This window comes from Giraffa tippelskirchi, chromosome 7 (assembly GCF_054371585.1).
Source record: "Giraffa tippelskirchi isolate mGirTip1 chromosome 7, T2T-mGirTip1v1.2.pri, whole genome shotgun sequence".
Classification (NCBI taxonomy): domain Eukaryota; kingdom Metazoa; phylum Chordata; class Mammalia; order Artiodactyla; family Giraffidae; genus Giraffa; species Giraffa tippelskirchi.
Window position 1 is genome coordinate 4,137,760 of NC_137281.1, and position 13,988 is coordinate 4,151,747.

At 41.0% G+C, this 13,988-nt stretch overlaps 1 protein-coding gene across 1 annotated transcript in view; it reads left to right on the plus strand.

Annotated features, from left to right (window-relative positions):
- Positions 1-13,988, plus strand: part of LOC145515075 (uncharacterized) — an 82,998-nt gene that overhangs the window by 25,649 nt on the left and 43,361 nt on the right. Inside the window, 4 exon segments of the mRNA XM_081514530.1 lie at positions 530-795; positions 1,402-1,485; positions 4,314-4,440; positions 6,444-6,574. Coding sequence (XP_081370656.1) covers positions 530-795; positions 1,402-1,485; positions 4,314-4,440; positions 6,444-6,574 — 608 coding nt within the window.

Here is a 13,988-nt window from a genome sequence, read left to right on the forward strand (position 1 = left end):
TAAATTATCATATGTAAAAAGAATCGCCAGTCCAGATTTGATGCATGATACAGGGTGCTCAGGGCTGGTGCAGTGGGATGACCCAGAGGGATCGGATGAGGAGGGAGCTGGGAGGGGGTTCAGAATGGGGAACACATGTACACCCATGGGGGATTCATGTCAATGTATGACAAAACCAACACAATATTGTAAAGTAAAAAATTAAAAATAAATAAATAAAAAAATAAACTGCTAAAAAAACAAAATGAAAAGAAAACAAACAAAAAAACCTTGAGGACAGAATGAATAGAAGGTTCATTCTTAACAGGGCCAAAATCATTCTAATTAGCAATAGTGATGCTGAGAGTCCTAATTAATATATGTGTTAAGGTACAGAGTTTATAGATAGATAGATACATAGATTGGATATATTCCACAAATTTAAGACAGTAATTTGAAAGCAATAAAAACAGTTAAAGGGACTTGAAATTTTTGTCTTTAACAGTATTTTTATAAAAATAAAGGAATTTTTTGTATTTAAAAAAAAAAGGCAGAGAAAGTAAGCACAGTTGGACAGAAGAACCAACAGATCCAAAACTGACAGGGACGGCGGTGAGGGGAGGCAAGGCTTCGTCCCCACCGGCCCCGCCCCTTCGTACCTGCGTTTCCGGCCTCGTCCCACCCTCTGCCCTGACGTCGCCTTTCGATCGACGCGGCGTAGCGCGCTCACCTTCCTCTGTACCAGCTCTTCCGCCCGCGCCTGCGCAGTATCATGAAGACCCGGAATTGAGTTTAAATGAGCGGCAGAGAGTTCTGGTGAGTTTGTTTGTAGGTTTGTTTGTCTACAACCTGGATTTCGTAGTCCCACAGCCTGTTGTCCTTCACACGTGGGTTTCAGGGTCTCTGTGGACGTTCAAACTACCGTCCCCATTTCCCCGTCCCCAGTGTGTGCTCGCATCGCCGTGAGAAGTTCTGAAGTCCGTTAGCTTAGCTGCCGGGTCCCTGGGACCCACGTCCGCCTCCTGTTAACATCGTTCTAGAGTCCATCTCCTTCTCTGGCAGTTCTGCCTTCTAACTTGTAGAGACAGCTCCTTAAAGTCCTGCATTACCCAACCCCTAGGTCCCTGATCCACGAAGAGGTGAAGGAGGCTCTATTGTGTATGGAGTTTGGTCAGGGTCTCGCCTATGGTTTGAAGGGGAGGGTCAGCCTAGAACGTGTGGTTTTCAGAGGAAGGACCGCAAGTTCTGAAAAATAAAACTGGAAACACCTCGTTTGAATCTGTGTTCAAGAATCCCTGTTGTGTCGGTGGCCATAGAGGATTGTGTTTTGTAGCTGTTGAGATCCTCCCTCTGTGTTGGGCTGTGTTACAGGGTCCTCGGTGTGTTTCTCTAAGTATTGAACAGCCTATTTTCAACATTCAGGGGTCACTTCCCAAGACTGATCTTCCGGGAGAAGGAAGCCCAAAGGAAGAGAAAAGCAAGGAGTCAGAAATGACTCGTTCCGAGGTAAGAGGCATAGTCCTTTTGTTTGTTTGTTCTGTCTCTCTTTCCTGAAATGCTGTTTCTTTGGACTTGATAAGCTTCTTAACTTCTGAACGGGTTTGTTTCAACTGACCCATAGTCATCATCCGAAGGGACCCATTTCCCTCCTGGCCTATCGGTGTGATAGAAAACAGAGTATTGCCAGCCAAAGAAGCTCCCTCAAGCTTTTAAGTCCCGAGTTTTTATTGACGTTTAGCTACATAGGCATGGTTGATAACAGCTCCAGCATTCTTCCCTCCTTAGAGGTTGGGCTAATAAGCCCACCTGGCTCAAAGCCCCATACCTCTAGTCACTTCGTTGGTCTTTGTGAAATGACCAGCCTCACAACCTGAGTCACCCCTTATTAAACTAGGGGCCCACATAAGTCATCTTGTTAGCATAAATTATGAGGGCCCACGGAGAGTAATAAAGCCACTGCAGTCACTAAGGAAATTCCAAGAGTGAAATAACTTAGCTTCCAAGAGTAAAAGCAAACTTCCAGAACCTGTGGACCAAAGCCTGCTAAATTCTCTTTTTCTTTTTAAATTCTAATATTTGTTTAGTTTTGGCTCTGCTGGGATTTTGCTGATGGTCTTGGGCTTTCTCTGTTGTGATTAGGAGGAGACTTGTTGTGGAGCTCTGGCTCTAAGGCAGGGGTTCAGTGATTGCCTTAATAACTGGCAGGCTCTGGAGCAAGTGGGCTTCAGTAGTTGTGGCACAATAGCTCAGTTCTTTCAAGGCATTGGGATCTTCCCTGACCAGGGATGGAACCCATGTCTCTGAATTGACAGGCAGATTTCTCACCACTGGACCACAGGCAAGTCCGTAAATTCTTTATTACACAACGCTGAAACCCAAATCTTTCCTTTATGCCCTGTGATATTTTTTCCCCCTCTGATTTTAGATGTTGCTTTGGAATACCTCACCTGTTGCATGATTACAAAATATTATGTTGCGTTGCATCCTACTCTTTTATTGTTCAAAACAATGTCCAAGTCTCTCTTTTGGTGAGCTTTTTTGGCTACCTTGTAGCTATTTTGCTTCAGTTATTTTAAAATTTCAACTAGTCTCTACAGTGATAGCTTCAACTGTCATTTGACTTTAATTAGGCTTTTTTGTTTTTTATATTCAAAATTATGTTAGCTTTCCTAGATACAGCTGAGACTTACATTTGACATATCCTTGTTTGTTTTGGGTTTGAATTGTTCTGAATTTGCAGTCACTGAAGTCTTTATGTCATTACACTTCCAAGTAAAAGTTTGATTTTCAGACTTTATATCCTTAAGTAAAGTTTTATACTTTCTTCACATAGGTCTGGAAATGTGTTCTAAATAGGTGTCATGGTATATTTGCTAACAAAATGTAGACTGTTTCTCATATTGTGTTTTTAATTACTGTTACTAAAGAGGAAAAATTGTTTTCAGTGAACCCAGTTGGCTCAGCGGTAAAGAATCTGCCTGCCAGTGCAGGAGACCTGGGTTTGACCCCTGGGTTAGGAAGGTCACCTGGAGAAAGAAATGGCAACCCACTCCAGTATTCTTGCCTGGGAAATCCCATGGATGGAGGAGCCTGGAGGGCTCCAGCCCATGGGGTCAGAAAGAGTTGGACATGGTTTAGAACACATTCATGTACTTAGAACACAATTAGAAATAGTTGTTTTACCATAAATGCTAAAATACTCAAGTTTAAAAAAAAAGGTAGATTAAAAATGTTTTTTCCAAAAGATGTGTTATTCACAGAAGGTTGCTTTTACCTTATGTGTGTTTAGGTGCATGTGTATGTGCAAGCAAACCCTAGGGTATATATTAAAGACATCATCATTTCAGGAATATTTTTCTTTATTCTCACCTTTGAAAATTGTTCTTACATATTTTCCATGGCCTTAGATTGTTTCATTTTATGAAATGAATATATAGTTCCATTTTAATATATATATGCATGAAAATGTTCATATGATTTGATCAATTAATTTTCTTGTTTTTTGTATTCTTCACAATTAGAGAAACTTCTATGAATTTTCATTAGAGTTGTCCCTATGTATTTGTCTGTGTTTAATTGGTTAAAGTCTAGAGTACATAAAGTGAAGTAAATTTAAGCTATTTAGGGAATGTTTGCTAAATATATTTGCTAAAAGGTGGAGCAACAACATTATTGATTTTAAATTATCTCTGTTTCACATCCAATACTCTGTAAAAACTCTAAGAAAGATATACAGTATATTCTAAATAGGTAGAATGATTGTTGCTGCAGAGGATGCTATCCTAGTAGATCTGTAAAATTTGTAAAACACTTGAAGTTCAAAACTAAGTATGAATGCTTACCTTAGTATTGTATTTCCTTACTGTTCAAAATGGTCATTCATGAAGCAGAATTTCAACATTGCTAGTTAAAAGAAGCTTGTTAAAAATACTAAGAAGAAAAAATAAGGTTGGAAAATAAATTGCACATTTGTTCCACTCGAGAACTCTTGGATCAGAGTATGCTTTTTAAAAATATTACCTGTTTCCTTAATAGGCAGTTCACCCTGTGTTATACGAATACGACACTCAAAAATAAATATGGCATTGTTGATCTGATACTTTTATCATTTCTCTTCCTGTCAGAATAGTTTCTGAAATGATTTGTGGGCCATAGCTCATTTCTTCTTGGGTTAGAAATATGGTGAAAATATTACCGTGTAAAAGTCAGAGTATACTATAACACCAGACCCTCCCCTTTATCGAAACCAGTTCTGTGTGAACTTGCTGTTGTCGTCTTTGGGCACATTAGGAAGTCTTCTCACAGTCACATGGCATCTGTACTTTGTATTTCAGGGACAGCTGATGTTCCAGGATGTGACCATAGATTTCACTCCAGAGGAGTGGGAATGCCTGGACCTCGGTCAACGGGCATTACACAGGGACGTGATGTTAGAGACCTATAGGAACTTGGCCACGTTGGGTGAGGATAACTTTTTTCCAGAATCCCTTATCTACTCTCGGGGTTTTGCTTCCTGCATTTCTAGAATGTCTCTTGGAATCTTCTACTTCTTATAATAGCATTTCAGATCCCTGATTTCTATGGGAAAATGGGAATTTCTGAGTTTAGAAAGAAGACTTCATGATGATTTATTATGATTCTACTTTATTTCTCCCTTGATGTAATCTGCCTGCTTCCTCTAAGTTAGTGCTAATTCTATGAGTTCTGTGATATAAATGGTGCTACCTTCCTCTTCAAATCAAATTTCCACTACTTACTTTTGCCTTGTAGTTCGTGACCAGAATCTCAGAATTTGATTTTTATGTAGTAAGTGTTGTATGCTCCTGCTGCTGCTAAATTGCTTCAGTCATGACTTACTTTGTGCAACTGCATAGATAGCAGCCCACCAGGCTCCCCCGTCCCTGGGATTCTCCAGGCAAGAACACTGAAGTGGGTTGCCATTTCCTTCTCCAGTGTATGAAAGTGTAAAGTGAAAGTGAAGTCGCTCAATCGGGTCCGACTCTCAGAGACCGCATGGACTTTAGCCTACCAGGCTCCCCTGTCCATGGGATTCTTCTGGCAAGAATACTGGAGTGGTTTACCATTTCCATCTCCCTAGTGTTGTATAGGTGCTTTCAATAAAGTATTTGAGGAAATCATTTTCTAGGCTGTCTTAACATTCTATCATGCATTCTCTCCCCACCTAGATACATACTAGATTGGAAAGTGATGAATCTGTGTCAATGACTGTGGACATTGAGCTATATGCCCAGTATCTATGGAAACGACATATCAACTGGAAAACCAGGCCCGTGCAAGGAAGACCCCAGGGCTCTCCATTGCCTAAAAGAATACCCTAATTATCTGTGTAATGGAATAGAATCATACATTCTATTGTGCTTTTTGGGGTATGACCACAGGCCTATTGATAATTGTCCACTGTTAACTACCTAGGCTTAAGGCTTATGATCCAGGATTAATTTTGATTGTATCTCTCTTTTTCCTTTGTTCAAACTAGTTTCAGGCAACCTTATACACTTAGGGTACATAAGGCTTTCACAAAAACTGGCCGGGGTCCTCGGCTAACAGGAGACTCTGCCTGGTGCCCGCCAGTGTAATAAACTGCACTCCACTATCTGGGTTGTCCTTCTGAGGGAGTTTGTTTCCCACAATGCTTGGGTACAACACTCAGACGACACTGAAAGAGTAGCCACATCTAGTGGCCTTAACAGGACCAAGTAGATTTCTTGGCTGAGGTGGTTCTGTCCAAAGTGGCACTAGTGATAAAGAACCACTTGGCAATGCAGGAGACATTAAGAGATGTGAGTTTAATTCCTGGGTGAGGGAGATCCCCTGGAGGAGGGCGTGGCAACCCATTCCAGGATTCTTCCCTAGAGACTCCCCACTGACAGGAGCCAGGTGGGCTACTGCACATGGGGAGGCAAAGAGTCGGGCTTAGCATGCTAAAGGCAAGGCATCTTTGTGATTCCCACAGAGCATGCATTCCCCGCCACCCCTCCCCCAAGGGCACAGGCAGAGGCAGTGGAGGGCCACACCCATCCTAGAGAGAGCCCCTCCCCAGGCAATCCGCCCAATTCCTTTGTTTCTAGAAGTTCCCACCCTAATCCTCAGCTCCAGAGAGGTCTCAGGTGTGCAGAGTGTGAGGCTGCAACTCAGGGCTCCTAAATGAGGGTCTTCACCCGCCATGTTTCAAAAACCCTCATAATGTGTGTCAGCTAGCCCCATAGTCGGGACCATTGTCTCCCGTGAATTGTACTGTGACCTGCTCTCTGTAATGCAAAAAGAAAGGAGAACTCTCAGGGGTGGTCTGCAAAGAGAATGCACCCAAGGTAAGCACCAAACACAAATGTGATTAGCATGTCAGATTAGGCTTGATTGCCGCCTGCAGGAACAGAGGAACCCAAAGAAAAGGCTCAGAAAAGGGCTGGAGAAACAAGAACCTTTTTTCTTCATTTTCTCTGCAGCAGTTGCAGGTGAAAGGGCTGTGTGGATGCCTTTGAAGGTATTTTCTCAACCTGTGGATGTGAGTTTGCGACATAACATCCCCCGAGAAGACGCAGAGCAGCAGCAAGAGGAGGAAATGGCAGCTTCTCGGGTAAATGTCCTGTCCCTGGTCTGGGAATGTGTCTGCTTTTCCTCCTGAAATGCCTGGACTGAGAACCTGCAGACCTTTACTTCTCTGATTCTAAGTTTTCTCCCTGGGGGGTTTGTTGTTATCGACTTATTTTCTCCTTTTGCTCTTATAATAGCAAAGAGCAGCTCTTTAACTTCTCTGTTGAATCCCAGAGCCTGTTATCCATTGTCTGTATCCCGGCTTTCTCTAGAGCATGATGAATTCTCAGCTTGAATTAGTGACGTTCAGTTGTTGACTATATGCCCTTTGTGCGAGATGAGCACGGGGAGGCACAGGTACCAGACATTCCCACTGGGATGTGGTCTGGTGTCAGGATCATAGGGAAGGAGGGGAAATGGCGTGATGAGTTTACATGTGGATGCAGCTTCAGCTCCTTAGAACAGGAGTTACAGATTGTCCTTCTAAACAGAGTGAACTCAGTGGTCCACAGTTCTTCAGAAAAGTTTCAGAGATAGAAACGTTGCAGAGACTGCTCTATATTGATAAGTGAGACTAACTACTTACATGTTATATTAGGCTACAGATTAGGGAGGGCACATATGCAGTGAAATTTGCTTACAACACACTGTAAAAATATTTATTTAGTTGGCTGCACTGGGTCTTCGTTGTGGCAGTTAGGATCTTCAGTCATCCTTGTAGTTTTCAGGTTCTTTGGTTGTGACGTGTAAACTCTTAGCTACAGCATGTGGGATCTAGTTTGCTGATCAAGGAAAGAACCAGAGCTCCATGCATTGGGAGCTCAGGGTCTTAGTCACTGGATCATCATGAAGTCCCCAAACTAACATTTTTTAATGATAGATTCAGATCATAGTTTCCTTAATAGTGCCAAAATACCCATGCAGTGATAATGCTTTCTTCCAGGTACGTCTTACCCCATGCCTCCTGTTCACTGGTTTAGGTGTTTCTGTGAGATTCCCATGCTCTGATGTTGTTTTTTTTGATTTGCCTTCAACAAGTGTCTTGGAAAGAAAAAGTGAGGGATGTACCTCAACTATCACAATTAACGGAGTAACTTCATGTCTTCCTACTTTGTGCTCTGGAAAATGAACACTGACGTGTGTTCAGCAGAGATACTGGATTTCAGAAGTGGGGGTTTTCATCCCAAGCCCAGGTCGGATCTTTTCCAGTACACTCCATGCTCACATCACAGAGTCTCATCAGTTTTGTGTTTTCCAAAATGTTTACAAGAATCTTATTAGTCCTAATCTATGCTCAACTGTATTAAAATTTAAAATACAGCTCAGTGCAAATAAACAACATCATCCTCAAACATTATGGACATTTTTAATCCATTCAAAATTACCTGAGTTTACTGACATGAAACTTTTTTTCTCTTCCTCTTAATGAGTATATAGCCCCATTTGAGGGTGTGTGTGTACTGAGTGGAGATGAGTTTCAGTAGGCTCTGGGAGTTGGTGATGGACAGGGATTGGAATGAAAACTGACCTTTTCCAGTCCTCTGGCCACTACTGAGTTTTCCAAATTTGCTGGCATATCGAGTGCAGCACTTTCACAGCATCACCTTTGAGGATTTTAAATAGCTCAACTGGAATTCCATCACCTCCACTAGCTTTGTTCGTAGTGATGCTTTCTAAGGCCCACTTGACTTCACATTCCAGGATGTCTGGCTCTAGGTGAGTGATCACACCATCGTGATTATCTGGGTCGTGAAGATCTTTTTTGTACAGTTCTTCTGTGTATTCTTGCCACCTCTTCTTAATATCTTCTGCTTCTGTTAGGTCCATAGCATTTCTGTCCTTTATCGAGCCTATCTTTGCATGAAATGTTCCTTTGGTATATCTAATTTTCTTGAAGAGATCTCTAGTCTTTCCCAATCTGTTGTTTTCCTCTATTTCTTTGCACTGATCACTGAGGAAAGCTTTCTTATCTCTCCTTGCTATTCTTTGGAACTCTGCATTCAGATGGGAATATCTTTCCTTTTCTCCTTTGCTTTTCGCTTCTCTTCTCTTCCCAGCTATCTGTAAGCTATCTGGGATTGTTCCAATCCCAAAGAAAGGCAATGCCAAAGAATGCTCAAACTACCGCACAGTTGCGCTCATCTCACATGCTAGTAAAGTAATGCTCAAAATTCTCCAAGCCAGGCTTCAGCAATACGTGAACCGTGAACTTCCAGATGTTCAAGCTGGTTTTAGAAAAGGCAGAGGAACCAGAGATCAAATTGCCAACATCCGCTGGATCATCGAAAAAGCAAGAGAGTTCCAGAAAAACATCTATTTCTGCTTTATTGACTATGCCAAAGCCTTTGACTGTGTGGATCACAATAAACTGTGGACAATTCTGAAAGAGATGGGAATACCAGCCCATCTGACCTGTCTCTTGAGAAACCTGTATGCAGGTCAGGAAGCAACAGTTAGAACTGGACATGGAACAACAGACTGGTTCCAAATAGGAAAAGGAGTACGTCAAGGCTGTATATTGTCACCCTGCTTATTTAACTTATATGCAGAGTACATCATGAGGAATGCTGGGCTGGAAGAAACACAAGCTGGAATCAAGATTTCTGGGAGAAATATCAATAACCTCAGATATGCAGATGACACCACCCTTATGGCAGAAAGTGAGGAAGAACTAAAGAGACTCTTGATGAAAATGAAAGATGAGAGTGAAAAAGTTGGCTTAAAGCTCAACGTTCAGAAAACTAAGATCATGGCATCTGATCCCATCACTTCATGGGAAATAGATGGGGAAACAGTGGAAACAGTGTCAGACTTTATGTTTTTGGGCTCCAGAATCACTGCTGATGGTTACTGCAGCCATGAAATTAAAACACGCTTACTCCTTGGAAGGAAGGTTATGGCCAACCTAGATAGCATATTTAAAAGCAGAGACATTACTTTGTCAACAAAAGTCCGTCTAGTCAAGGCTATGGTTTTTCCAGTGGTCATGTATGGATGTGAGAGTTGGACGGTGAAGAAAGCTGAGAGCCAATGAATTGATGCTTTTGAAGTGTGGTGTTGGAGAAGACTCTTGAGAGTCCCTTGGACTGCAAGGAGATCCAGTCAATCCATCTTAAAAGAGATCAATCCTGTGTGTTCATTGGAAGGCCTGATGTTGAAGCTGAAACTCCAATACTTTGGGCACCTCATGCGAAGGGTTGACTCTTTGGAAAAGACCCTAATGCTGAGTAGGATTGGGGGTGGAAGGGGAAGGGGACGACAGAGGATGAGATGGTTGGATGGCATCACCGACTCGATGGACATGGGTTTGGGTAGACTCCGGGAGTTGGTGATGGGCAGAGAGGCCTGGCGTGCTGCAATTCATGGGGTCTCAAAGAGTCGGACACGACTGAGCGACTGAACTGAACTGAACTGATGGACAGGGAGGTCTGGCGTGCTGTGGTCAATGGGGTCGCGAATAGTCGGTCAGGACGTAGCGACTGAACTGAACTCGAATGTATGTATGAAAATATTAACATGACTTGATCAATTTTCTTCTTCTTCTTCTTCTTTTTAGTTAGTTTTTTTGAAGAACTTCTGTGGAAGGGCATGACTACCCACCCCAGTATTCCTGCTTGGGAATTACTTAGACAGAGGAACCTGGCAAGTTAGAGTCCATGGGGTCACAAAGAACTGGACATGACTGAGTGACTAAAACTCTTCTCGTCTTTAATATTCTTTACAGTTACAGAAACTTCTATCACCTTTTCTTAGCGTTGTCTTAGTGAATCTGGTCTGTGTTTTATTAGTTAAAACCTGAAGTACATAAACTGAAGTAAAGTTTAAGCTCTGCCAGTTAATGACTGTTTGTTAATATTTGCCAAAAGGTATAAGAGTAACATTACTGATATTCAGTTATTTCTAGCTAAGCTTATCTCTCACGTGGGGAGGGAACCAGGCCCGCCCCCCCGCCCTGTCCTGAACATCCTAAAGAATTCCCTTCTGACTACTCCTGTTTCTCAGGGCTGGGAAGGACCACTCTTCCCCCACTCCTGCAAATTCCCTTAACCCTTCAGATTCTTCTCATGGGACAAAGACTTCACTTCCCACCAGAGGGACAGTCCAAGATTTTTATCAGCTGAAATGCCCCTGATGTCAGAGTCAGTTTGAGCACTGTTTGGTCTATATTTTAGCTATACAACTAAGACTACAGAAAGGAAAGATAATTTCTTGACACAGGATGGCCCTGATATTCTTTAGACTCTGGAGAAAACTGGTTAAAATGAGATTTTCTTTCCATTGGAAACTGGGCAACCGGTTCTTTTTGCATATGCATTTAAAAACAACTAGCTTGTTAAAAGGCCTGCCTAGGGATAAGCTTGAAGTTTACCCTTTCCATGTCCTTGAAATACACTGCCCACTTTGCCTGAGACCTCACTCAGCCTTGGGCAAATGAGAACTTCAAGCCAAAGAAACAAACAAAAAAAGGGGCAAAGAGATGTTTTAAATAACAGGCAGAAATCTATGAATTCTCTGTCTGTCTGGATGTATGTATGTCTCAGTGTGCGTCCTTTTTTTTATTTTTTATAATAGCTGAAGTTGTAAATGAGTTCTAATTTAATTGACCCAAAGAAAAGTAAGCACATAGAAACAGACAGTTCTAACTACAAGAGAAACTAACCTACATGAATTTCAGATTCACGTGAACTGGGAATTATTCCATATTTAATATCTAGTATTAATGTTTGTTTGCTAATCTAATATAGATATGTCTAAGAGTCATTAAGCATAGAATTTTCATTGTGCCTAGGTTTATTGTAAGTTCAATATTGTTATATTGTTATATCTGTTACAAGTTTGTCACCAGGAAAGTACCTCTTGGGGAGAAAAATAACTTCAAAGAAAATGTAAAAGAGATATGAGCTTTCAGATAAACTCTATTAAGAATAATTAAACTTAAGAAATGTCTGTCTAAAACAGTCTCTAGATTGTGGCAACCTGAATTTCTAGGGCTCTGTTAAACTATGTGATGGAAGTTTATTGAACAGCTGAGTCATTTCAAAATAAAATAAGATTCTGAAACATTCATTACTGAGGACTAACGTCCTCTTACAGAGAAACTAGGGGTTTGGGACTATTCGTGAGTAATGTTTGATGCCATCCTGAGATGTTCTCTAGAATTTTTTTTAGAAATTATCACTTGTATTTATGTTCGGCAATCTATAGAATGCTTAAGTTCTTGGTTGCTTAAGGAAAGTAGCATGTGTATTTTCAGTAAAGAAGCTGTGAGGAATGAAATTACATTTTATGAAGGGAAAAGGAAGTAGGTCTGACTTACGGTGGCTGTTTCAGGATGGGAGAACAAAGTAATGGGTACAGAAAGTGATAAGAAGGTTTTATGGAAAGTGGACCCCAAGGGAAGGAAGAGTTTTGTGCGTAAATACAAGTTTTCTTGAGATGTTGAACTGCCTTTGATAATGGATTTTAAGTTTCTTGACCTCTGACGTGATTTATTCTATGTTTACCTTTGAAATCTTCTTTGTTACTTTGGCTAAATGAATATATTGTTTCCCAGTGATTTATATGATATTTTCTGACTGAAAGTTATAATCCCTTTTGATGTTTGTCAACAAAACTTCCTAAATGACTTGACTTCTAGATGGCTTTGGAATGCTTCAGAGGGCCCCTCCGACATCCCAGGGAGATATTAAACTACCTAGGTTCATTGGCCATGTTAAATTACATGGGAAGTACGGTTGAAGGGGTGATAAGTCTTCTCAGATTATGCTGTATGGTTGGTGTTACTAATAGAGATATCCTAAAATTATGTGGAGGTCATATAGATCTGATATGCCCTAATAAAATGTGGTCAACTATAATTCTAGTTATCCTGTTAAAGTGTTACAAGTCACAACAATGACCAGGCTACACTGTCAATTGCACTTTAATCAGAATACTGCTACTTCAAGATGTATGGAAAAGATTTTTCTAAGGTTAACTGATAAACGAATTTTGTTTGTTTCTTATCTGGTCTGCTACTACTAGACTGAAATTTAATCTCTATATTAATAGAAGAAAGTTTTCTTAGATTGCAGCTTTCAATAAGACATTATGAATTTCTTTGCCTTTAAGTGATTTATATTCATTTTTAAAATCTTTTGTTACTTTGGTAAAGTAAATAAGCATTATTGAAGATTCTGGTACATGTAGACAAAGCTGATTCTTCTACAAAAATAACCCCTCACTGTTGGACTTTGCTATCCTGATGTCTTTAAAACATGGCCATAGTCTGCTCCTAAATTGAGGAATTAAAAATGAGTGAACAATAGCTGTAAATCAAAGAGTCAGGGCTATGGGAAATCCAAGATGGCTGCCTGGCTTTCCACGGCTCCCTGACAAACCTCCTTTTTATTTGATGGGTTAAACCCTTCCCTGGCTACAGGGTTAATGTCCTCATAATGAAAAAATTGTGTTTCACTGAATATTAACTTTTGTTCATTGTTAAACTAAGTTTCTAGTTTTGTTAATTAAAGTCTAGTGTTTACTAAAACTCACTTCTGAGATAGTTCCTTGTTAGGTTATATTTCTAAAAGATTCAATTAAGTTATTAAAAAGGACACTCTAAGTTTGTTTCTAAAGCTAATCTCAGTAAGCAATCTTCAGATAAAGAGTAGATACTCCATGATGTCCAACCAGGAGATTAACACCAGGCTTTAGTCATTGAACAAATCAAGTCAGATGACCTGGGGTACACTGGGCTCTACCTAATGAAAGTTCTTGACTTATCATTCTTACTTACGACCTTACTGATAACTTAATAATAACTTACTAATAACTTCTAGCTATAGCTATATTATTTTCTATGTCGCTTGTTTCAGAAGATTGTTTCTTATGTTGCTCGGTGTGTGACTGAGCCTGTGATAAAAAGCTGCTATGCAGTTCCCTATGACATCAGTGATTGTAATAATGTAACTCTAGATATGGGAAGAAGCAAGCAGAGGGAATATTTTCCTGGACCAAGAGGCTAGTAAGACAGATATGGTCCAGAGATTTTGCTACTCACAAGGTCTGCTCTAGAAACAGCACATTGAGTGGCCTATCAATGGACCTTCCCTAGACCTGGGAATGATCCTTCCCAGTGCCACAGGACACAATGGCCAAGAAATGCCCCCAAAGCATGGTCAAATATGTGGCTATGAAGGGACCCTGCTGACTGGACTCTGCCAGCTGTCTCTACAAAGATTACATCATGACTACTGCAAGCTGCTGGCCTTCCACAGCCCCCGAAGGAGTTCAGAGTAGAGATCAGAAATAAGGCACTCTGTCCTCTGGGAAAGTCCAGAAGAACAGACCTTCCGATAGTCAGCTGTTTTCAGGTAAAGATTTTATGAGCCCAAATTCTTGCTGCTTCTCGTACCTAGAGAAACACTAACGTCATGAACCGATGTCCGGGCCTGGTTCTCCTGGCTAGCCCCTGA